We start from the raw sequence: 26,777 nt of genomic DNA on the forward strand, positions 1-26,777 counted from the left end.
AGTTTGTTGAAAAGTGGGAGTGGGGAGGGGAGTTCCTGAAGCTTGAAAAGAAAAAGTGTAATTCTTGAGTTCTTGGTACCATCTCTCTTTTCCCAGAATATGAAATGTTTCTTTCTGCTGGAGCCTCTGAGGTTCCAGGAAATTGTATTTAGAAGCCAAGTTAACTAAGCAGTGCTGCTCGAGACCTCGCCTTGTCACTAACACTGGGTCTAGGTGATGTTTTTCTTACTCTCGCCACTCGTACTTTGACCTGTAAGGAAAAAAAATAATAATAATAAGGATAAAGACAGAAGAAAAATTGAAAAATGTGTTTTACGGGAAAGGCTTAACTTCTGTTTAAAAACTACTTTTTTGAAATGAGTTGACACTTGATAGTTTGATTTACACAGTTAGAAACAGTTCATTCCAAGGAAAGCTAGTTTTAACAGGCTGAAAATGAAGTTGGCCAAGGGATTTCATTAGAAACCCAAGTCTTACGGGCTCAGGTTGATAAGGGACACTGATGCTTTGTGGTAAGTATTTGCTGACGTCTCCTGTGGTGCCGTGTGCCCAAGTCCATTAGTGCGACCTGAAATGAAAATGGTGCTCAACTCTTTCTCGGTGGAGTTCAGACAGGCTTGAATACAGACTTTCAGTTGCAGACCTACCCCATACTGAGGGAAGCTAATTTTAGCTTTCTGGAATTCTGTAACAAGAAGATGAATTCAGGAGAATACACGCCATCCTTTCCCTCAGACTCAAGCATGTGGGGAAGTAGCCTTAAAAAATACTATATGGTCTTTCTGTTTTATACTCAGCAAGTTTGTTTTATAATGGGGTTGGGAAAGTTAAGGACAGTTGGATTTAGTCCATAAGATGAGGATAAGTCAAGTCTATTAGAATCGTGATAATTTTCCAGCTGTATTTAGAAAGTTATCCTGTTTATTTGAGGAATACAGTATTAGTAATGGCCTTTGCAATTTAAACGCCTTTGGAAGACATTGATATATCTTTTTTTTTTTTTTTGGTAATACTGAGAATCACAGTCTTGTGTGTCTTGAAATTCCAAGATAAATTTATAAATCAGTTCATTTCCAGGATTCCCTGTGATCATTTAATTTTACGTATCTCTTCTTTGTGTGCTTTTTCATTTAACAAATGTTTACTGAGATCTACGTGCCAGGAGCTATTCTAGGCACTGATGATACAACAGTGAACAAGACTGTCAAATATTCTTGTCCCTATGGAACTTACATAGTAGAAGGATACAGATAACTATGTTAGGTGGGAAGTATGGTCCCAGAGGAGGGTGAGTGGTGCCCAGGAGGAGGGAGGGTTTGAAATTTTAAGTAGAGGAGAAAAGAAATCCTTACTGAGAAGCTGACATTTGAGCGAAGCAACCTCAAGGATGTGAGGAGCGAAGGCAGGTTATCTGGGGGAAAGCACTGCAGATAAAGCAACAGCCAGCGCGGAGTGGGGGCCACCGGAAGAGGCAGAGGAATGCGGGGCATCGAGTGCAAGGACTTCAGCTTTTACTTCCCGATGGAGAATACATAGATGATTGTGAGCAGAATGACTTGATGTGACCTGTGTTCTCAGGAGATCGCTCTGACTGCCATGTTGCACGTGGACCAGGGCACGGCAGACTTTCCCTGTAAAGGACCTGACAGGAAATGTGGTGGGCCTTGTGAGACACACAGTAGGTGTCTCACACTGCTCAGCTCCGCCCCTGCAGCACGGAAGCTGCCACACACAGCACGTTAGGGACGGCTGTGGCCGTCTTCCAGTCCAACTTACAAAAACAAGTGATGCGCTCAATTTCCCTTTTGCGTTATCGTTTGCCAGCCCCTGAGATAGACCATAATAAACCGAGGGCAGAAGCGGGTTGACAGGAGACTTGGCGGTACTCCAAGGGAGAGCGTTTGGTGGTGGTGGAAGTGGCCAGAAGTGGTCAGTGTTTGCATATATTTTGAAGGTGGAGTCAAGATTTGCCGAGGAGTCTGGCGGAGGGGATGAGAGAGAAAGGGGATATGCCTATGCTTTTCAGAGTCTCACTTAGAAAATCTTGCTTAATATTTTGTGTCCTACTTTTGATAATACCTACAATAATTGGCTTTACAGTCTCTCTGCAGTGGGGAGGGTAGAGCTCAGTGCTAGAGCACCTGCTTAGCATGCACATGGTCCTGGGTTCAGTCCCCAGTGCCTCTCCCTCTGTTTAAAAAAAGAATTAAAAAAAATACAAATTAAAAAAAAAACAGCAAAAAATAATTACAAAGTTTAAAATCTTGTTATCATAAAACTTAAGAGGAATTTGCTTAAAAATTAATTTAATTCATTAATGAGGGTACCAGCAGTATGACAAACCTACTCCCCAATAAGACATTTTCTGGGGGAAAAAATAGTCTACCTACAGCCATTAAGGTTACCCTATTTTTTCCCCCTTTGGGCCTGTTTGTTTTGTTCTTGGTATCCCGTCATCAGTTGAGAACTAATAGGAAACCTAGTAACTTCTCATCTCCTGTTGGTGCCTGCACATTTGTTCAGTAGGTTTCCCTGATGGCTGAACGCGTGTGTGAGGTTGTGATGTGGTGTGTAGGGGGAAGGCATTCACTCATGGTCAAGGAAGGAAGCAAAACAAAGATGTTGGCATGTTAGCTATCTCTGGGTATCTCCAAAGGAGTCTTGTCAGTCAGATGAAAATAATGCCTTCCTACTTTGGTAATGTGCTTATAAAAAGTGTTTAAAATGAGTAATTCTGGGGGAAGTGGAAACTGTTAGATAAGGACTTGGACTGTACTTACTGACCTCACTGTTTTATTACTAACATTCTTCATTCATTCTCTCTCTGCACCTAATCGGTTGATAACGGATGCAGTGCGTGTTGCCATAGTGACCCCCACATCTCACCTAAATCACATCTCCCTTGGGTCGCTGTACCTTTTAAGCAGTGCTCCACTCAGGTCCACACTACACAGCGCCCTTAGCTTAATTGTTCTGAAACAGTGGTTATCAAAGTCTCACGTACATCGGTATCACCTGGAGGGCTCATTAAATGTAGATTGCACACTTTTTGATGCAGTGGATCTGAGGAGGGACTCGAATTTTCTGATGGTTTTGGTCTGGAAGCACACGTGAAAACCACTGTTCTAAAGTACTGATAACACCATTCCTACAAGAGGAGCCTTAAGTGTCCCTTGTACCACCTGATAAATTCAGTCTAGGGTGGAAGGGTTACCACTGTTTAGCCCATCCTACAAGTTTCCAGCCTTTTTTCATCCATTTTCGGAGCATGGGCATCTTTTCCATCTTTGCTTTTCAACTGTTGGTTCCTGAAATGTCTTAGCCAGTTTCTGCCCAACTCCCCCACCTTCATCAGTCAGAATCCTGACCATCTTACAAGGTGTATTCTAACCTGACCTTCTTTTTTGAACCCTCAAATATGTGTCCAGTTTCTTTTTTTTTTCCCACTTTGAATTCCCATAGTGTTTATACTTCTTATGACAAGACCTTACTCTGTCTAAATTTATAGTCATTTATGTATCTTACCTCTGTCCTACTCTTAGAGGAATGTAAGCTCCTTGAGGATAAGAAAATATACATATACCTATAGTATTTCTGTCTTGTTCAGCCAACATTTGAAGAATGTAGAATTAAATCAGTTTTTTTCACTTGTTCCTTTTTAATCCCTTTTTGAAAAATGTTGTTAAAGAGACCTAGGATTACTATTGACCTAGTGTCTTACAGCTTCTCACTCCCTGTATCTGTTGGATGATGCCCACTGGGCTTCCTTCCTTCCGAGTACCTGGTGATTTCCTCTTCTGACTGAGGTCGGTTGCTTTCTAATGCTGCTGTCCAGCTCCAGTGTTACCATTTCTGTTCATTAGACATCTGTGCACTCAGTACCATCTCTGCTTGATTTTCTTCCCCAAGCTCTTTGTTTTCCTTGCGTTAAAGGAGAGTAAGGAAGGAAGGAAGAGAGAGACAGAGAAAGAGAGAGAGAGAAAGAAAGGAAAGAAAGAAGGAAAGGAGGAAGGAAAGAAAGAAAAAAAGAAAGAGAAAGAAAGAAAGAAAGGAAAGAAAGAAAGAAAGGAAGAAAAGAAAGGAAGAAAGAAAGGAAGGAGAGAAGAGAAGAGAAAGAAGGAAAGGAAGGAAGGAAAGAAAGAGAGAAAGAAAAGAAAGAAAAGAAAAGAAAGAAAGATGCTTTGTGTGAAATAACGTATCTGAAAATTCCTTGTATGTCCGATAAGTATTTTGTCCTCACAAGCGAGAGAATTGATGGGGAATCTGGCCGTGCTTAGAATTCTATGGAAGAAATCATTTCTTTTAGAACTTTAAAGGCATTGCCCCATCTGTCTTTCATTTTTAACTGGTGAGAAGTCACGTGCCGGTCTGTTTCTTTGTTGGATGTTAACTTGATGGTTTCTCTTCTCTCTGTTTCCCCTTTGGGGAGCTCTTGTTCATTCGTTTGCTGGGTATCTTCAATTGATCATCTGTTTCCTCTCATATTTCATATTTTCGGCCTACCATTTTGCTCTAGATTCTTGGGTATGTATTCAAACTATACCCCCAATTTTTTATTTCATATAACAAATTCATACTTTCCTCAAGTACTTTATTCTGATTTTTCTCTTTCAAGCATCTTTGTTTTATGGATGTAATATTGTCTTCACTATATGAAGACAGTAGGCATTTTTCTTAAGGGTTTCCTTTAAGTAAAATTACAGTTCTCTTTATCTCACAACAGTCCTGTTTATCCTGTTCTTCCCCCTCATACTGACAGTTTTCTGTACATAACTGAGGATCCATTCTTATTTATGTTGATTTGTCTTTAAGTATCAGGAACTAGGAAGTCTCATCACTGGGGGCCCTGTGACTGGAGTCTGTTGATCCTTAAATTACATTTTAAAATAAGTGAGACATAAACTAGTTGTCTTATGGAGACCTTTTAAATGTGCGCTCTCCATCTTCCAGAATATTGCTGAAATCTCTTATCATTGGACAGCCTTCCTCCCCTTTTCTTGCTGTTAAAAGTGGCTCCTGGGTTTATTGCTATTAACTTTAATGAGGTCCTGGGAAAGACAAAAAACAAATGGCCATGCTCAGTCTGTCCTCTTGAACCACTTTGTGTTCAACACTTTAAAATAGTTCTTTATGGTTACATACTATAAACTTACCATCTTCTACTTGACAAATAATAACTTTGAATTGATAGCCTCACTTGATTTACTTCTACCTGTGAAATGGGTAGAGTGGTACTGAAGAGAGCACGATGAGATAGAATTACTATTTAAGAATCCTGCCATACCTTGATCTCCAGCATCTCTGTTTGGCTTCAGATATGTGAACAGAGAGGAAACTGAAGTGTTAGCCAGTTTGTTAATTTACACAGGAAGTGTAACTCTGAGAGCAGCTAGAGGCTCAGGGTTAGTGAAGTCTCACCAGAGAGAAGGAATCTGTGTGGAAGAGCAGACTTGTAGTCACATGGTTTCTAGTTGGCATGGAGTCAGGAGAGGGCCTCGTTGATCGTATTGGCTGGTATCATCCAGGTGACGTAGCCTGATGTATTGTGTCCATTATCAAGTGAGGTTGCCATGTAGACCAGAAAATTAAGTATTGATCAGAGCATCATTTTTCTTGGATTTTCCTGGAGATCCAGAAAGTTGCTTGATGTCGAAGTTCTTTTTCTAGGTGACATTTTGATTGTGTTGATAAAAGTTCAACTAAGACAGCATAGTAAAGTTAATTAGGTGTAAGGTTTCTAAGTTCTCCGCTATCCACACTAAAGCCAATCGAGGTAATTTTGTAAAACTTCTCAGCCACTTTTTTAAAGATCCTTGCTTAAGATACTAACTCCTAAAACATCAGTCTTTTTTTTAATCACATGTAGAATTCTTTCTAAATTTGATTTTCAGGAGGTCAATTTATCTTATCATTATCCATCACAAGGTATTATCTCAGTGACACTTACAAAGAAATTGATACTTACAAGTGAAATGACACCCCCCCCAGAATCTCAGTGTGTAAGTGGCAGACTCAAGGTCCAAATCTCAGTATTCTTTCTCTAATATTTTCTACTAGACCCCTTAAACTACTATTTTTTTATGAAAAGGATAAAGTAACAGAAAGCAGTTGTTTTACATTTGACTATCCTTGGACAGTGAAGACTAATAGGCAGGAAATCTCATTAATTTAGAGGTTACTACGACACTTCAAGGTGCTTCCACATGGTTTACGCTAATGCTTCCCTCTGTAACTCTGTCTTATGAGTAGTGTATGGCCAAGACAAAGTGGGTGCATTCTCTCTTAAAGGAGCGATACGATACGTATTTTAGCACCTTTGAAATACCTTAAACTTACTTAAATGTAACCCGAAAAAAATAAATAAAAATACGTTTAAAATGTAATCAGAGCTCAACACAGATATACTGGTTCTTAAAAAGTCACTTATTCTTATAAGACTTACTCTGCAGTGCAAAACATCTGGCAAGTGCTGTCTTTATTGGCCTGGTACAGTTTATATATTCATTAAGTATAATAAATCTGTTTCTTTTAGGATTTCCAGTATTTGATGTTCACCGATTCTTTCTTTCCCTTCTGTCCCAGCTCCTGCGGTCAGATTTAACACAACATTGATTTCATTGTATGTCATTTGTTAAATGTCAAGATAAATACACAATTTTGGTTCTTATTACCTATTTTAATTTTTTTTTGCCCTCCCTTTACTTATCTGGATGTATGTTGCTAGTTGCTCAGATCCTTTTATGTGTGTGTTTCATATGCTGTAAATCCGTTTGACAGTAAACAGTGATTAATGGGCTTTCGCTCCCCAGAGCCTCTCCGACCCCCAGCTCATGGCTTCCCTTGGACTGTCTCCTGGCTTGGTGACCCTCTTTCTACTCTCAGTCCCCTCGGCCAACCTGCAGTGCGCTCATGTTACCCCCTTACTTAAAACCATTTGGTAAATAATTCCTAATCATATCATAATATTCCCAAGACCCTCAGAGTGTATGTAGTTAAGATCTGTATGTCTGTTACAAACACGCGGTAGCAGCAAGACCCTCTTCAGAAACCGAAGTTAGCGTAATCACGGGCAGCTGTGAGCGGTGCGGTGGTGCCTAGACAGTCCGGTCTTCCAGACTCACAGACGTAGAAAACAAACCTATGGTTGCAAGGAAAGGGGTAGAGAGGGATAAATTCGTAGTTCGGGATTTGCAGATACACACTAATATACAGAAAACAGATAAACAACAAGGTCCTGCTGTGTGACACAGGGAACTATACTCAATACCTTGTAATAGTTTATAATAAAAAAGAGTATGAAAGTGAATAGATCTGTATGTATGTGTAACTGAATCACTATGCTGTATACCAGAAATTAGCACAACATTATAAATTGACTAGACTTCGGTAAAAAAATAAATAAATAGTCTAGTCTTCTACCAGGTTTGTTTTTTTTTTTTTTTGTCACTAGTCAAATTGCTTTAAAATTCTCCATGGTACATGAATTTTCTCAAATGCCTTCTCTCTATATACATATGTAACATAAGGATTCGTTTTATAAATAAAGTACAAATATAGAGTTAATTAGTTCTAAGTTGATTTCCAGTGAAGGTATAACATGATGAGGACTTAATTGTGGCTTAAATCAACACTAAACGTTGTTTTTCAAAATATATTTAAAGTAGAAGGTGCTATTTACCATAGTTAATAACTGAAGTTACCTTCATGGCGGTCAGCACACATTAACAATGACATAACAAATAGTCCAAAAGGAAACAAGAAATAGAGAGGATAAAGTCTGTCAGGTGTATTTACAAAGGCGACTGTTACATGAAAAACAAAGGCTTAATTGCACTGTTAGCTGTTGACCTGGTTTGATGACGAGTAAGACTAGATGGAGGATGGGCGGGAGGCGCAGGATCCAGTCTCTTCGCTGTGTTCATGTCCTCCGGGCGCCCTTTCTTTGCTCTTGTCATTTTGATCTTGTTTCTTTGGCCACCTTGTCATCAGAAAAAACAATTTTGCCTGAGCCCCAATTTTTAGTTTTTCATTGGAAACATGTATTCTTTGGTTTAATTGGAATTTTTGTGTGTCGTTTTGAGGAGTAGCAGTCAGAAATCTCCTGAACACGTCTAATTTTAGAACGCAGTCCCTCAATGAACACATCCAGCAATTCAGATGTACTTTGAAGGTCAAACCAAGTTCAAAATATGTATTATAATGTTTTACATAACTGTAGAAAGCCATCTCTAGATCTCCTGGATCTCTGTGATTCAGGTGAGCAGCTGGGAGATGGCAGGTGGTGAGGAGACAAGCCCCCTCTGTGTATTCAGTGTGGAATCATCACGTGATCATAAAATATCTGCTTGGGAATTATTAAGCAAAATTCTTCTATGGACACCTGCCACTTTATATAAATATAATGATACATACATATACATATAAAGATAACTGGAAAGCTCTGTTACATACTTTTTTAACAAGAAAGCAGAACAGTGACTTTACATTTTTTTTCTTACTTTGGAAGGCTTGTGTCAAATCTGCAGCCTTTGAAAGTAGTAAACACATAAAATAATGTGATAGGAGAAATATTTTAAGTTTTTTTTTTTGTGGAGGACAAAAAAATCAGCAGGGATAGCCAATTAAAAATGTCACTGAGTGGACTATTAGATCTCTGGGAAAAGTGAGTTGATTGTACTGGCTTCTGCCAGCTCTTGTAATCCCTGTTCTGGTCCTGAAATTTCTAATTCAGCCAAGTTCTGACTCCCAGAATACCTTGAAGTGTGGAAATGAGTAATGGAACTTTTACAAGTTTAGAACATTAACAATGTTGAGAAGATCAAATGTCTTCTCCTAAACAGGTTTATACTTGTACAGCAGGGCGCATCTAATATTTAAGCCACAGAAGATACTGTTCATGTTTTTAAAATAATTGTGAACCGGTTTTTTTGCATTAAGTCACGAACTGTCTCTCTCTTCATTTCTAATTGGCTGTTTTTATTGAAAGGTATATTACTGTTTGTCAGGTATCCTGTTACTGAATGAGGCACATTTCAGTTTCACCAAACCCACTGGGATCTGTTTTGACTATAGAGACAGAAAAATAATGAGCAGGTGGGGTAGTCACGACACTGACACCGAAGCAGTGGTTTTCCTTGCTACCCGTGGTCATACGTAGTCTTCTAAAATCTTGTTTTTGGTTTTTTCTTCCTTGCTACTTTTTGAGCAGCTCTCGAAAATTGTATTCTTTATCATGGGTCGGATTATACCCTTGAAGAGAAAAAAAGAAGAAAATTAATATTAACTGCCGCTTTGCAGGGCTCCTTTGGTGGCTGGAATGACCCTGTAAGGCAATATGGCGATATCCCCATTGTATAAGCACAGCGTCTCAGTGGGTCAGATTCACCTGTTCACATGGCGAAGCGGGCAGATGACATTTGACACCAAGTCTGTCAGAGGCCAGGGGCTGGACTTCCTTTAACATACTGGACACTGAAGTCATACTTGCATTTTCCAGACACATTCAAGGGTCTCGTTTTGACATCCTTGGAATCTTGTCAGATTTGAGTCCAAAGAAATCAGAAACCGTATTCTTCAGCAGTGTAGTTTTGAAATAAAATAGCCCTTTGTATAAAGATTTAGTTTCCTTTAGCAGCCGCATGGCTCATGAGTGCCAAGTACTCTGGTGGGTACTTTGGAATCCTCAGGCTTGTCTAACAGAACCAGTGAATAAGCTGTATCACTACGGAGCGAGTGCTGTGATGGAGGTGAGAATAAAACGTGGGGCAGAGTGAAGGACTGATGACTGTCCTGTCTGCTCTGCTGGCCTGGCCTCCCAGTGCCTGGTGGGAAGCTGTAATCTTGGGTGCTAGTATCCCCAGGAGAGGAGAGAAACATTTGCTCCCCCGCCGCTCTCGACACCTTTTTGGTTTCTCTTTGAATACTCTGAATATTCCTTCTTGACTTTTCTGTTGCAAAAGAGAACAAACCGTATGAAGGAGGCCACTGGGGTTCAGTAGGTCAGCATTGGCTGCTTCTCTATGAAACATCATGTCTTCCCACCAGAAGAAGAGACACCTGGCCCAGCTTGAGGTTGAGTGGTCAGAAGGAAGTGTAGAAGGACAGTGGAAGTGGAAAGGATGAGAGTATTTGGATAAAATGTAACAGAAATCCATGTGGCAAATGGTTTTTAATAAACAGGTATTTTCCTTAGATGTCATTTACTAGATATGTGTCAATATATATAAAGAACTTTATAAACAAATGGAAATAATATATTTGGATAAAAGAGTGTGGAGTCTTATACAAGTATCAAATATCCAGTCTGTCAGTTTTTCTTTAAGAGTTACTTGCTTTTGAAGGAGAAATGTATTTTTTGTTTGTTTTTTGTATGTTGGTAACAGAGGTACTGGGGATGGAACCCAGGACCTCATGCATGTTAAGCACACGCTTTACCACTGAGCTATTATACCCACCACCCATTTATTTTTTACTTCAAGCTGTAATGCTGACTACAATTCAGACAGTAAATGTATCAGTAAATGATGACTTTTCTATTTCTTTAAAAATAGTAGCCATCTTTTCAATAGCATTCTTAAAAAGAAAAAAAAAACTCAAAATATCTTTCAAGTGAGCTGTCCTGAGAATTGGATTTTAAGAAAAGTGCAGCTTAATACTAACCATGCCTGATTACTTTCTTCATTTCTTTTTTTCATTCTTCATCAGGGAAACTTTGTATTGTTCTAGACCATGTCTGACATCCCAGCTTAAATGCTTTTTCTATTTCAAATAAGTTGAACTAGCCAATATAATGTTTAATACCTAAGAGCTGGGATTACATGCATGGCATTCACTTTTCAAACTATTACATTAGTTAGTAATTTAAACTCTGTTAAGGTGATTGAAAGAGTAGGCTTTGGCGATAGATCTAGATCCTATCTCTAACACTTACAATTAGTTTTGATTAATAACCTTTTAGGTAAAATATTAATAGTCTATTTCAAGAGAGAACCTCTCTCACCATCATCCTTTATTTGCTTCTGCAGATCAGTGTACTGTCACCCGGACATACCTGTTCCTCCACAAGTTCTGGTTCTTTAGTGCTGCGTACTATTTTGGTAACTGGGCCTTCCTTGGGGTAAGTACAGGCATCCCAGGATGGTTTGACCCTCTGTGGTCCGTTGTATCATGGTAATGCCACTGGATGTGAAATTCAGTACTTTCTGAGTGATTTTAGAGTTGAGAAATGACATGCAGCTTGTTCCCATGTCCAGGTGTTCCTGATTGGCTTGATCGTATCCTGTTGTAAAGGGAAGAAATCGGTCATCGAGGGGGTGGACGAGGATGACTCAGACCTCAGTGAGGACGAGCCCTCCGTCTATGCTGCCTGACAGCCCCCGAAGTCCAGGTTCCACAAAGCTGACTGAGCATCTCTGTGCATTTGTCAAGTGTCACACATTAGGATGAACTGACTAGCTTTCATCATAAAGAGGAGCATGGCTATTAAAAAATTATATTTTTTATGTTTTCTGAAGTAACAGTGTATCATAGATTAACATATAAAACTGCTATAATAATTCTATGTAAATACAAAGCCACCAGCTTCATGAGGGAATGTTTGTGGAAATTTTTCTCTAGTGTATAATAGTGTTGAATTGATTAAAAATCTTCCAGAATTAATACTCCCTTTTGTCACTTTTTAAAAATATAATAAATCACTTGTATTTGTGCCTTTGGGTCTCTGGAATACTGTGGAATTTTGAAGTGTCTATATCTGATTGTCTGAAAGTAATATTCACAGTATAGCTGATAAATAAATGTTGTTCCCTATGCAGTTTGCTTTCTGTTTTCTAAATTGAAATTGATTTCTAAGTTGAAATAGATTTCATTAATAAATTTCAGGTTACCTGAGGCTGTAAGACCATGGCATTCCAAGATGTATTATACTGTTCAGGTATTAATCCATTAGTTATCTTATCACCTCTACAGTATTTAAGGCACATACATTGTTGTAGGGAGCGAACCTCAACATTTGTCTTCCAGTGTAAATGGGAGAATTATCAAGAATAATCCTGAAAAAAAAAAATCAGTGTACTGATGAGTTTAAGATACATGCCATCGTATTTTGGCTTTAAAGATTTCTTTTCATTCTAAAGATTTAGAATTTGCAAAAGACAGAGGGAAAGCTGTATAATATCGATAGGACATTCTGAACGCATTCTGGCTGGTCAGAAATCACCACAAACGATGTCCTCGTTTACTAACACAGGCAAGTGAGAACTCACCGAAAGCAAGTATTGTGGTCCTTGAAATGAAATCCCATCCCATAAAGTTTCTGGAAAAGGCTTAGGAACTCAGTCTTCTCCGACTGAACTCCCCTCCCCCTCAGTTTTGGTGCCGCTCTGCTCTGTTTTGATTCTTACCTTCACGCCCTTCATGTCTGGTGCCCTTTGATGAAATGCCCTGTGTTCGTAGTTCACATTTTCTTCCTGGACAATCTCATACCCCCTCGGTTTCTGTCTCTGTTCTTTCTTAAGCTCCAAACTTCGACTTACCTGTTCACTAGAAATCACTACTTCAACTGCAGCATGTTGAAAACTGAACTCATTTTTCTGAGCATACTGAGCCTGCCTTCCGGACTCATTTTCTGACAGATGGCACTGGCACGTACTTGACTGCCAAAACCAAAAGTCAGGCAGACCTCCCTCTCTCCTGTGTGCACCTGACACCTCGCCAGCCAAGTCATGGTGACTTCTACCTAAATGGCCTTCCATTTGTCCCCCCTTCTCCATTCTGACCGAGGTGTGTGTCCCTCCCACCCAGATTCCTGAGTTGAAGTCCTAACCCCTAGTAACTGAGGGTACGACTGTACTTGGAGATGGTGTCCTGCAGGACACAATTAAGGTAATGAGGCCATTAGGTGGGACCCTGATCCAGTATGACTGGTGGGAGCATGCACATGCTCCCACACCCCTGACAGCATCTCTAAATGACTTACAACACCTAATACAACATAAATGCTATGGAAACAGTTGCCGTCACAGGGCAAATTCAAGTTTTGCTTCTTGGGGGGGAGCTTTCTGGAATGTTGTTTTATTTTTCCAAATATTTTTGATGATCCCTGTTGAGTCTCTGGATGTGAGACCCTCAGATACGGAGGGCCAGCTCTACTAGGGATGTTTCTGTTTTCTCATTTGTGAAATTGGGATAATAATATTACCCTCTTCATGGGATTACCGGAGGCACGAAATCAGTATAAAGTGCTTAGCACAGTGCCTGTTAGGTGGTAAATTCTCAGTATTTGTTTGCTGTTATTGTTGGTATTTCTAAGGTGCTTTTCTTTATTCCATAATGCCCTTTAATAATCAGGGCTCCAAAAATGTAATATTTAAGAAATATTCCTGTACCTCAACCTCTAGGTTAAGTAGCTAATAGGTGACAAAACAAACATTTAATCATATTATGAGAGCTTAGTGAACAAAAGGGAAAAAGAGCGAAAGAAACCCTGGAGAGTAAATATTTTTAAGATTTTAAAAAACTTTTGTAATGTTAATCATCACTACTAATGTCTTTACTTTTTCTGTTTAGAGGTCTTATTTTCTCAAATTGTATTTCGGAACTCCAAGTCGTGAAATGCAAGAATAAGACATCCCAGTTATTTCAAGCGCGGGGGCAGTGAGTTAACAGGGCACTAAGCACGGAGCGCCGGCCGCTGCCTCCCCGCTGGCTCGCACGGCCCTTTCGCAGCGTCGCTGTGAAAAGACAACAGCGTCGTCTTTCTCTTCTAGGGTTTTGTGTTTCTGTTGCCCAAAAGGTGCCGAATGACGAATTTCTCTTCAGCTCCTCCTGGGAACACTGAATTCAAACACGTTACATTTGTAAAGCTTTTCGTCTCTTTCAGAGCGAATAAAAACTGTACAAGTACCACCACTGTAGAGTCCAAAAACAAAGGCGAATTCAATGAAACATCACTTTAGAGGCTGGAATTTGCAACTTGTTACATAAGCTCCTGTGTCCTCAGACTTGCCCCTCCGACCAGCTTGCTTCAGCAGGGCAGTAAAAGTGAAAAGAGAAGACAGACCTGGGGCAAAATCCAACCTGAGGTGCCTAGTAGCTGGGTGAATTTAGGCAAGTTTTTCACTTCTAGAAGCCTATTTTTTCATCTGTAAAATGGTCTCACATTGCCTACCCTGTTGAGTTATCCAAGCACACGGAACGTGGTAGGCACTGAGCCAACGATCACCCAGGGCCACTCTGCCTACCTGCAGCCTTAGTTTAGGGAGGCACACGATTTCAAACCCAAAGTGTATGGATTTGAGTGCTGCTGGGTGTGTGTGGCATATATTCTCCAGTTGGCCGCGCTTCACATGTTTGTAAACACGTGCTCCATGAGGGCTTCTGAGTTTGACCGTGGATTGTGGATTCTGTCCCTAGAGTTCAAATGGATCAGTTTCCCAAAGGAACAGTTAAACCCAGAACACAGGTCTGGGTCCCCATTCATTTCATAACTATTCTGGTGGGCTGACTGAGCCGAAGTGGAAAGCGACAAAGATGTACGAAGCACAGCCAGGGCAGGCCGCCCCAGAATGTGCCTCAATGGCATATTGATTATTTTGAGTTAAAGCTATTTAAGACACAACCAAAGCAAAAGGTTGCGTTTGGTTGTGTCTCCTCCTCTGTCTCCCTGAAAGCAGGAAATAAATCTCTCATGTGAAAGGTGCCCTCCTTGCATCTGGAGGTAAAGGGACACTCATGACCAGACATGGGGAATTTGGGCCAAGAAACCTGCGTCCACAACCTTGCTGTTTTAATTTATTACCTCCAGCTCAAACTCTATTTAGGTTCTTCAGTAATTAACCACTCAGAGCCCAAGTTTCTTTGTCCTGTCAATTCCCTGCAAATTTACTGTTTCTTAGAATGTCTAAAAAGCACAAAAGCTGGCTGCCTCTGGTCACTCTCTGAGCATCATTGTATGCTGTCTTGGACACACAGAGTTAAATTAATTTCTCACCTGTTAACCTGTCTTGTGTCAGTTTTATTCATAGTCCAGCCACAAGAACTCAACACTCATATCCAGGGAACTTTTCCATTCAGTGATACTTTTTAATAGTTGAAGTTAAAATTACACAGTATATTATAATCAGGGCAGGGGGGAGGCTACAGCTCAGTGGCCAAGTGTGTGCTTAGCATGCACGAGGTCCTGGGTTCAATCCCCAGTACCTCCACCAAATAAATAAATGAATAAATAAACCTAATTACCTCCACCTCCAAAATTTTTTTAAAGAAATTAAAATATAAAATGATATAATATGTTACGATCAGTGCAAATTAGTGTGGCAAAATTGAAAAACATATAAATACCAGAATCTAATGGATTAGTGAATTTTCTGGCTCCCTTTAACTCTTCTCAGCCTTAATTCTTTCTTCTTTCTCCTAAAACTTTAAAGATGGAACCTCTAGTTTTTCATCTGTGCTCCTTCAGACATCAATTTTCAGTGTGAAAATACAGCTTCACCCCGTCGGAGATGAATGCGCCCCGCCCCGGGGCCCCGGCTCTGCCCAGAAGCGGCCTGTTACGTCCGCCTCTCCCTGTTCAGCTGTGGAGGTAACTTCCTCAGAGGATTCTGTGCTTCTCTCTTTCAGAACTCTGTTTCTCTTCCCTTTGGTTTGACAGAAAAAGAAACTTCAACTGTGGAGCCTCCGCATTTCCCAGCGTGACTCTTTTTCTACTCCGTGAAAGCAATTTCTCACTTTTTCTAAGTCACAGGCAACCCCCTCTTTCTCCTGAATTTCTTTACAGCTCTTGCGCATCTTTGCCTGATCCTCAAACGTGAAAGAGCCGGACTTCACTCCCACATGTATGAAAACAATACTGAAAAACGCATCTCAATGACTCAGCGCATTTTAAACCGAGACATGAATCTGTCCCCTATTGTGTGTTTTTAAACAAAGTAGCCAAAAAAACCAAACAAAAATAGGGTTTGCTCTCGCTGCATAAAAAAATCACAGCAACTTCAAAGTTACACTTCTGTCCTTTTGAAACAGAGATATAAATATACATTTATAAGATTCATCACTTTATTATTATTTTTTAACGGAGGCAATGGGGATCAAACCGAGGACCACGTGCGTGCTAAGCACGAGCTCTAACAGAGCTCTACCCTCCTCCCAGATTGAGCACTTTTGGAAACATTAAAAGAAAAACAAATTAGAAGCTATAGAAATTTCCAGAAGGCCCCATAAAAGAAGCAGTGGGCCTGAGAGGAATGCGCTGGCCGAGCCTCAGGAGCCCCACCAGGGGCTTTTCAGTGTACAGTGGCCATTTACACAATTACTCCACGGGCTTGACTAATTTTATTTTATTGAAGTATAGTTAATTTACAATGTTGTGTTAGTTTCTGGTATATAGCAAAGCAATTCAGTTACATACATATATTCTTTTTCAAATGCTTTTTCACTATAGGCTACTACAAGATATTGAATATAGTTCCCTGTGCTCTACAGTAGGACTTTTTTCTTTATCTATTTTATATATAGTAGTTTGTATCTGCTTATTCCAAACTCCTAATTTATCTCTTCCCCCTTTCCCCTTTGGTAACCATAAGTTTGTTTTCTAAACCACATCAACAAAAGAAAGAAAAAAAAACCCCACATGATCATCTCAATAGATGCAGAAAAAGCATTTGATAAAATTCAACATGAATTCATGGTAAAAACTCTAACCAAAGTGTGTATAGAGGGAATATACCTTGACATAATAAAAGCTCTTTTTAACAGACCCACAGCCAACATCATACCCCACAGAGAAAAGCTGAACGCCTTCCCACTAAAATGTGGAACAAGAAAAGGATGCCCACTCTCACCACTTCCATTCACCACAGTGTTGAAAGTCCTACCCATAGCAATCAGACAAGAAAAAGAAGAAAAGGAATCCAGATTGGAAGGGAAGAGGTTAAAGCGACTAATTTTTCACAAAGGGAGTGAGTAGCCCGTCTCACTGCTCTCCTCAGCCCTCCATCCCGGTCTCCACCTCCCTCACTTCCCACCCCTCTCGGCACCTCACCCCACCTTCTGCTGGCTGCTGCTCAGCAACCTTGCTTCATCCCCCGTTGTACCTTGTCTTTACTGGAACAGCTCCCAGAGCAGCTCACCAAGCCAGAAGCATGCACCTGAAGTCCGGCAGACCCTGGGCTCACAGTCTGCTCAGTCAGTTACCAAGCCTGATGTGGGCAGCTTGCTATGAGAAACAGCCGCAGTATATGTAATGTCCCCAGTGTGACACCTGGCTTTTAGTAGGCCCTCGATAACAGGTAGACGCTATTACTTTACACACTGGTGATCCCGCAAAGCGGACGAAGTCTCTCCAGCCGCCTCTCTGTCTTGGTTGGAATAATGACTTGCTAATTGATTTCATGCCTCCACACTCCCCCGCTTCCCTGGATAAAAATCGTCACTGTTGGGAACATTTACACATTAAGGCATAGCTGATGTTTTCTGTGAAAAGAAATTTTTGCAATTGTTTTAGGAGTTATATAGAGAGTGTAGGATGCTTACTTAGGCAGTCTCTTGTTCAGCCTTCAATGAGCAGACACCCAGGAGGTAATCTAGCCGTGGCTATGTTAACATTTCAAGATCAATCTCTCTTTCTACTTACAGCAGCATTCCTATGACATTATTTGCCTGAGAGCAGCAATTATTATGAGGATTCATGGTGACTTAACAAACGCAACATGTTTTCCATCAGAAACGTGTTGTGGACTTTTATTGTGCTCCAGACTCCGGGAGATGCTGAGATTACAAAGACAAACACAACCAGCAAGACACAATCCTTTCACACGGAGGAAGTTACATTTCATAAATGGGCTTGCTCAGCAGCTCTCAGAAAAGCAGACTGCTGGGCTCTAAATGGCAGTGTGTGAGGCCGATAATGCCAGTAGTCCTCCTCGCCAAGGCTCCCATCCACCCTGGGTGGATGGCCGTCAACATGGTTTCCAAAATCCTTCAGCATCTGCTCCATGAATAATTTATAACCTTTGCTCCAAAGAAGTTCTTTATCTGATTGGGAGCCTCTGGATGGTGTTTCCCAGCAATTAACACACATTCTAGCACCCACCTTGGGAAGCATGTGTGTATTCCTCTGTTTGAACTCCTAACTCTACCCGACAAGCCAGTAATCGGTACTCCTGATCTTTTTTTTTTTTATTATTTTTATTTTCTGGCCAGAATATCAACTGTAGCTGTTTATTCTGCCTCACTGGTAATCAAGCATGGGAGAAGTCGGGGTTTTTACAAATAATTTAAGGGAAATATCCTTTTAAGTACAAAAGCTTTAGGTAAACACTCTGTCAAAAGTAAAGGATTAGGGACTATCAATGCCGGGCTTTGATTTATGATGTTAGGATTTTAAAAATAAATATTTACAAACAGTAAATAGATTCTTTCACACTGGAAAGGAGCAAGCAGCTGGGTCCTTTACCTGCAGGAATTACAAACAGTGCTGGGGCTCCCGTGTCCCCCTCTCTCTCTCATGTTCCTCAAGCCCCAAGGCTTTGGGATTTCGGTTCAGTTTAGTTGATTTATCATAAACGATGCTAAAAATATCACTCAAATACTTTTTATCTATGTGTCCAATTTTATATTTTCATCCTTATTAAGACTTGGAATCAACATTTTAGAAAGGAAAGCATCTCCCATTAAAAGAGAAAAGGGTCAGTGGGGAAAACAGACCTTAGTTTTCAGAAATTCACTGTGGACACACCTCTTTGGAAGTTAATTTTAAGCTGTTCAGGGAGATACTCCCAGTGTACCCAAGAGCATCAGGTTGTGTGTTTGACTTAAAAAGTAATAATGTCTTGCCAACTTGGATAGTAATCTTTTCATGTCAAATTTCTTGTAATGGGTTCTCACTTTTGGGAAAAATGTAAAGGTTGGTTGGCATGGTGAAATTTGTTACTTCTATGATTTTCCTCGATTTAAATATCTTTATATGTTTGCTTTTTACCTATGGCTTTTCTTCTGAAATTTCTATTATTAAAAACTGAGTTCTGGATTTGCAAATATTAACTACTATATATAAAGTAGATAAACAAGTTTTTTCTTATAGCGCAGGGAACTATATTGAATGTCTTCTTGTAGTAACTTACAATGAAAAAGAATATGAAAACAAATCTATGTATGTATATGAATGACTGAAACATGATGCTGTGCACCAGAAACTGACACAGTGTTAACTGACTATATTTCAAAAAAAAACAAAAAAACAACTAAGTTGTATTTACAAAGCAGAAGATCAGCCTTTAGTGGCAGCTTTTGGTCTTCTGACTCCTCCAGCCTCGTGCGCCCCAAAGTTTGGCTCCCAGACCAGAAGCAGCATCACAGGAGAAGTGATAGGAGAAGGGCACTCAATCTGGAGATGATTTATCCCCATGGCAGCCTGAGCCATCTTCCCCTTGTCCGTCTGCCCCTCCACCTCTCTGTGTTTTCCTCTGTCTTCTGTACCCATTTTTTATTTTCCAGACTGGTAACCCTCTTCTCAGTTGTCACATTCTTCTTTTTCAGTTTGCTTGTCCATTGAAATTTTAACTACTTATTATGCATATGTATTACATGATAACTGTATGATTTTAATTAAATGATTATAGATTAAAGTTTAAGTGATCACAGGGTAAATATATTAAAATCAGTTAATTAAATTATGGATACATTTTTTTTCCAGGAAGCCTATGTGTGCGAATGTCATCTCTTTAGGATTTATTTTGAATCCTTTTGTGTCTTCATTTCTTCCTCAAATGGAATGCTTTGTTCTGCAGGGTCAGTTTGACCTTCCCTTTTTCAGGTTACACGTCCTCTTAAGTGAATTGAATTTGCTTTGCTTGTGTTACGTTCCTTCAACATTTAGATTGTTTTGGACTCTCCATCACCCTCAGCAGTGAGTCTGTCCTTGTGGGTCAGAGATGAATGACCTGACCTATCATGGCCAGTTCTGGGAGAGAGGGGTCCTCTGCCAGCAGAGGAGGAGAGGGGCAGAAAAGGGGGGTTAAGCCCACCACGCAGTTCCCGCTCTTGGCACCCCTCAACCAAGGCTGTTTAGATGCAGTGAGCCCCCAGGACCAAAGGTGGCAAGGAGCAAATCCAGCGCCACCCTGCATCCTGCTCCTGCTCTGAGAACCACAGAAACACTGACCTGCCCAGTCCTGGAGGAAGACAAGGCCTCGAGCCAGCGCTGGTACCTCCGCCGTCCTAGGCATCGAAATAACAAATCCTTACCTGCCTTTCCCACCGGGGATCATGCCACCTCAGATGCACCTGCCCTCACTACCAGTCTGACTGCCCTGCCTGTTCGAGCCCACCAGAGAAGAAATGGGAGGGAGATATGGTCAGACCACTGGAAGAGCTGTATGTATTAGATGAGCTTACTAGTTCTAATAGCTTTCTCAGCAGGTTGTTTTATATTTCCTTTGCATGCAGAAGTATAATCCACATGGAATAATGTTTTTATTCCTTTTTATGAACAAAGGCTGAGTGACTCCTTTTCCAGAACAACTGTAGCTACTGGTTCTGTAGAACTGAGCTTAAATCCAAGCTTTGGATCAACTTAACCAGTTCACTACACTATGAAGAAAATGGAGACATTGCTTTGTATTTCCAGGTAGACATCATCTTTATGGTAAGAAAAGCTTAACATACATTTTAGGAGATTTAGATCCAGTTCCGAAGCCATAAATAAGAACGTTGAAGACCTCACTGTTAGGTAAGAAAGAAATACTTGCCACTAGGAGTCTCTCCCTACTAAGAATTGGTTGGATTGGATTATTATGGAGGTAATAGCCCCTTATTTTATCTCATTTTTTTTCTAGGTCTTTGAAAAATGCTTTTGCATTTGTACAACCATATGAAGTTCCGCTGCATTACATAACCCTCGTGTGAAATGCTCCTCCTGGAGGTCGCTCACTGAAGCAGCCCTGCGCATACAGAGTAAACGCAGGCGTACTGATCACAACTCAGTGAATTCTCTCTCAGACTTTCTAACTCTGCCTCCTTCTCTCTGTCTGTGGAATACTCTCTCCCCCTTTTGCATACCTTTCCCCGCCTCTGCAAAGTGTAAGCCACACAATGACCTACCACAGTAAAAACCCAATAGCCTGGTATACACCTATATTTTCCCACACTTATGTAATTATATGTAATTGACAGGACTTTTTTAAACCTTTGCTGTACAGGAGATAGTGTACATCTGTTTCTGTGTCTTGCTTTCCTTGTGTCCTTATTTGTTGTACAGATCTCGACAAATCATCTGGCATCTCTCTGATTTATTTCCTTTCTTAAAAAAAAAACTTGTCTTTCCTTATTCTAAATTTTACAAATTTTTTCCCATTTTTAATGTTTTTTTAAATGGAGGTACTGGGGATTGAACACAGGACCTCGTGCATGCTAAGCACATGGTCTACCTCTGAACTATACCACCCCCCCACTTTAAAATTATTTTTAAAATAAAACTTTCATCTGTGAAATCCACAGATCTTAAGTTTCGAATTTAAAGACTTTTGATAATGACAGTATGGAGGTTCCTTAAAAAGCTAAAAATAGAGTTAATATATAATCCAGCAATCCCACTCCTGGGCATCTATCTGGAGAAAACTCTATTTCAAAAAGATACATGCACCCCAATGTTCACAGCAGCACTATTTATAATAGCCACGACATGGAAGCAACCTTAATGTCCATCTACAGGTGACTGGATAAAGAAAATGTGGTATAAATATACAATGAAATAGTACTCAGCCATAAAAAAAGAATGAAATAATGCCATTTGTAGCAACATGAATGGACCTAGATATTGTCATATTGAGTGAAGTTAAGTCAGACAGAGAAAGACAAATATTATATGATATCACTTATATGTGGAATCTTAAAAAAAAAATACAAGTTCTACTTAAAAACCCAAAACAGACTCATGGACATAGAAAAGGAACTATGGTGGCCAAAGGGAAAATGTGGAAGAGATAAATTAGGGGTTGGAGATTAATAGACACATATTACTGTATATAAAATCAATAAACAACAAGGACCTACTGTAAAGCACAGGGAACTATGTTCAATTTCTTATAACATATAATGGAAAAGCATCTGAAAAGAAAAAATATATATGCATGTATATGTATAACTGAATCACTTCGCTGTACACCTGAAAATAACATTGTTAATCAACTACACTTCAATAACATTTTTTTAAAAGTAAAGACTTTTGATAAATATGCGCACTCTTATAGCCAACACCCTAATCAAAAAATGAAACATTTCCATCATCTTGGAAAATTACCAAGTTGTGCCTTTACATCCAGTTTTTGTCTATCACTATTGAGGCTGGTATGAACAACTGTGTACACCTTTTTGTGTGGCTCAGTGAATTCATTTGTCTTGGACATTGTATCCTTTTCATTCAGTTCCAACCAGTGGTAGAATGGTACGGTTATATGGGCATATCTTTAACTCTTTAAGAAGCAATCAACCTGTTTCCAGAGTGGCTGCCCCACATTCATTCTCATGAGGCAGGGGGTGAGGGGGACACGGGAGACTTCACCAACACTTGGTATAGTCCGCCTTTTTAGTTTTAGCCATTTTTAACACTTATGTGGTGATTTCCATTTGCATTTGCCTAATGACTAATGATGCAGTTCTCATACATTTTCCATTTGAGATGGAATATTAATATATTCTAGGTAAAAGTCCTTTATGTGAGTGACAAATATTTTCCCCCAGTCTGTAGCCTGATTCTTCATCTTCTTATAAGTGCGTTTTTAATCAGCAGTACTGAGTAATCTTCATGAAATCTCATTGATGGGGGTAGGGGGTGTAACAGCTCAGTGGTAGAGCACATGCTTAGCATGCACGAGGTCCTGGGTTCTATCCCCAGTACCTCCATTAAAAAGAAAAGAAACCTCATTTATAGGTCTGTTCTGTTTTAAGTGTCACATCTAAAAGATCCTTGTCTAAACATTTTCACAAGATTTCCCTTGTTTCTTGTAAAGGTTTTGTGAGTGTAGATTTTACATTCAAGTTTATGATCCATTCCCAATTAATTTTTATATATGACACAAGGTATAGATTGAGGTTCATTATTTTGTACATAGATAGTCAATTGCTCCAGATCCATCTGCTCAAAGGACTTACCCTTTAGGCACAAACCTGCCTTTGCATTTCTGCAGGTCAGTTGTCTTGTATGTTAGATGTAGTTCTGTTCTTTTCTATGGAACGTTTGTCCATCTTTCTGCAAATACTACACGGTCTTGATTACTTTGTAACAGTCTTGATGGAAGGTACTGTAAGTTCTCCACTTTGATTCTTTTTGAAATAAGTTTTGATCCTTTGTTTTTCCATAAGTATTTTACAATCAGCTTATCAATTTCTACAAAAACATCTGCTGGATTTGTGATGAACTTGTACTGAATCTGTAGATTAATTTGAGGTCAACTGATGTCTTAACAATATTGAGTCTTCTAACCCACAAACACAGTGCTCTGTCTTCATTTATTTGGGTCCTTCATTTTTCTCAGCAATGCTTTATAGGTTTCAGAGTACAAGTGTTAGCCAGCTCCTGACACCTTTATCCCTAAGTATTTCATATGCTTAATGCTATTGTAAATAGTATTTTTTGTTTAATTTTGATTTCTGACAGTCTGTTGCTATACAACTGATGTTTTATATTGACCTTCAATTCTTCAGCCTTATTTAACCCACTTAATTTTTCCAAGATACTTTTTTGTAGATTCCATCTACAAAGGCAGTTTTATTTCTTCTCTTCCAATATGAGCGCCTTTAATTTCTCTGCATTGCCTTTGGAGTCTCCCATATACAAGTGTAATTTAGAGGTCAGCCAATGATTTAAAAGAAAAAAAAATTTCAGAGATTCTGGGGCTTCTTCCAACAAACGGCTCCTTGGTTTTCAGGATTTTCCTCTCAATTTCCAGCCACTCTGACAGCTCCAAATTTTGTTCTTTGATACCACAAGCCAGTAAGATGTTTTCTGCTGGAATTTCAGTGGCTTTGCTCCTTGTGGGTGGAAGAGGTCCTCAGGGAAAAAGCTATCTGAAAGTGGGTCTCCCCCATGCACATCCGTTCTCTCAAGGCTTGAATGCCTTCCAATTTTTGCCTGTTTTGGTCACTTTCCATTGCCTCTAATTAGTTTTGTTTAATATTTACATTTTGTGCAGAATTTATAATTTTTTTATGCAGGAAGGTGTTGAAGATCATGTTCCTACACATTGAATGACAGCTTTTGTCCAAATCTTGCTACTGATGTTGAATAGAAAACAGCTTTGGAAAGTAAAAATTGGTGCTCTGTTGTGCCATGAGAAAGAAAGTCCTTTGTTTTTGACCCGGCTCTGGATTCTCGCGCCAGCATCTATGAAACTGCGGCAGGCTAACTTGTTAGCCTGCAAATAAGGTAAGATGTCAGATTCTCCAAAGCCCTTGACAGAAGGCTGCTCCTGTACCTGTTACTCCACAATCAACAGAACCTGGACCAGCTTCACACGTAAACACTGCATGATATTCCGTGATGTATAAACTCATTTATTCAATTATTCTGAGATTGATGGGGATGATTTTTTTCTCTTTCCCTCTGTGGGTACAAAAAATGTAACAATAAATACATCTTTGTTAAAAAAAATTCTGTTCTGGTATTTTTTTTTTCCCTTTCAGTTGGATAGATTGCCAAGATGATGACTTTGTCCTTAATCCAGTTCTGTTGTTTGCCTGTTGAGTATGTTTACGATCTCTTTGCCATACAAAGCATTTAAGGTTCATGGACTCAGTTAAATCTATCTGCGTCAGTTATTAAACTTTATTTTTTTTAGCTCCAAAGTCCAAAGTCATTCAAATGCTAGAGCTGAGAACCTGTAAACCACTTTTTCTCTTACAGGTAAGTTCACACCGGGTCTGTGGCCCCAGCTTGCAGGACCCCTGAGCTGCTGGGTTTTGATAATCTCAACTTCTTCTCTATTCTCCCAGCTCTGCTGGAGTATGACTCTGTGTGTGTGTGTGTGTGTGTGTGTGTGTGTGTGTTCACAACTGCTTTCTGCAGTTAGTATTTCTGGGTCATCTCATGTCTCCTTCTTGCCCACTGAGCCCTCCAATATCTATGCATACAATTTTTCTACTAAATTGCCTCTGCTGAAAAATTAATGCAATTTCTTGCTTTCCTAACTGGGTCCTGACTAATACACAATTTTGTAAAAACTTCTAGACCTTGATTTTTAAATATATTCCCTAAACACTAGTTTGTACACATCTTATGTTTTCTTATAATACTTAATTTTCTGTATGCTGAAATCTTTAATACATTTGGAATTTAGATTTGGGAGGGGGGTTTTTGTTTTTGTTTTGTTGTTTTCTTTTTTGGGGGGGATTAGGTTCATTTATCTTTTAAAATCTTATTTTCCTTAGTGGAGGTACTGGGGATTGAACCCAGGACCTCATGCATGCTAAGCATACACTCTAACACTGAGCTGTAGCCTCCCTTGAAATTTAGTTTAGGATTATTGTATAAAATTAAGATCAAATTTTAATTTTATTCCAGATGAATCCTCAGTTAGAATAGCAGCTATTTATTAACTAACTCATCCTTCCCCCACTAAGTTATAATCTAAAGTTATCATGTTAATTATCATATATGTTAAGATATATTTCTGGAACCTGGTCTATTTTAGACCTCACTCATTTCATATTGCAGTATTATAGTAGCTTGATATATTTAAAATTTTATGTATTTTATATAAATTTATATATACATAAATTAATTAAAATAACAATACATTAGAAATACATTTATATAAAGTTATAATTTATTTTATATATAAAACTGATATATTTAAAATATTATAGTAGTTTGATATATTTAAAATTTTCCTATTTCTATTCATAGATACTTATATCTAGAAATTTTTGTTATTGATCTTTCTAATGTTTATTTAGTATCCAGCTTTTAAAATGAAATTCTTATTAATTCTAGAATTTTTCTAGAATCTCTTTGATGAGTTTATATAGTTTAATTTGTACAAAAATAACATATGTTAACATTGTTAAAATAAAGTTTTTGTTTTGAAATTTGCTTCAATTAATATTAATTTGATGTATACATTTTTTGATGGTTAATTTTCTAGCATATCTGTATTATTCATTCACTTCAAACTTCCTCTATCCCTTATAATCTGCAAATAGCTGCATTCTTAGCTTATTTCTTAATAGTATCTGACAATATGTCTCTTTTAATTGAAAATTTCAGTCCATTTAAATATACTATGATTATTCATAATATGGATGTTTCCTGCATATTTTATTCAGGTTTTCATTTATCCTGATTTTGTGGTGGTGGTTTCTTTTTTTCCTTCCTCCCTTCCTTCTTTCCTTTTGTTCTTTTGAATTGCTCAGGCTCTGTTTTGTTGAGAATTATAATCTCTATTTCTGTGATTTTGGTTCACACTCTGGGAATGTAAAGTCGAAAGGCAGCCCATGTCCTTGAGCTTCCCTTGAACCAGGGATTGGTAAACTCTCTCTATGAAGAGCCAGACAGTAAGTATTTTCACCTTTGGGTCTTTCTGCAGCTACAGCTCTGCCCTTGTATTACGAAAGCAGCCAAAGACTCTGCATAAGCAAACAGATGCAGCAGCTTTCCAAGAAAACCTTATTTATAAAAATAGACGTTGAGCTGTCAGCAGGGTCCAGTGGGTAGGAGGGCCTCCTCCAATGCCAAGGGGCCAGGGGGTGGAGTATCAGGCCGCAGACTGTTGCGGGTTGAACTG

General features: G+C 39.2%; 1 protein-coding gene across 1 annotated transcript in view; it reads left to right on the plus strand.

Annotated features, from left to right (window-relative positions):
• LMBRD1 (LMBR1 domain containing 1) overlaps positions 1-11,812 on the plus strand; it is a 109,123-nt gene extending 97,311 nt beyond the window's left edge. The window contains exons 15-16 of the mRNA XM_072965488.1: positions 11,025-11,116; positions 11,253-11,812. Coding sequence (XP_072821589.1) covers positions 11,025-11,116; positions 11,253-11,369 — 209 coding nt within the window. The 3' untranslated portion in view covers positions 11,370-11,812. The remainder of the gene's footprint in view (positions 1-11,024; positions 11,117-11,252) is intronic.
• The last annotated feature ends 14,965 nt before the right edge of the window (positions 11,813-26,777 follow it).

The sequence above is a fragment of the Vicugna pacos genome, chromosome 8 (assembly GCF_048564905.1).
Source record: "Vicugna pacos chromosome 8, VicPac4, whole genome shotgun sequence".
Taxonomy (NCBI): Eukaryota; Metazoa; Chordata; class Mammalia; order Artiodactyla; family Camelidae; genus Vicugna; species Vicugna pacos.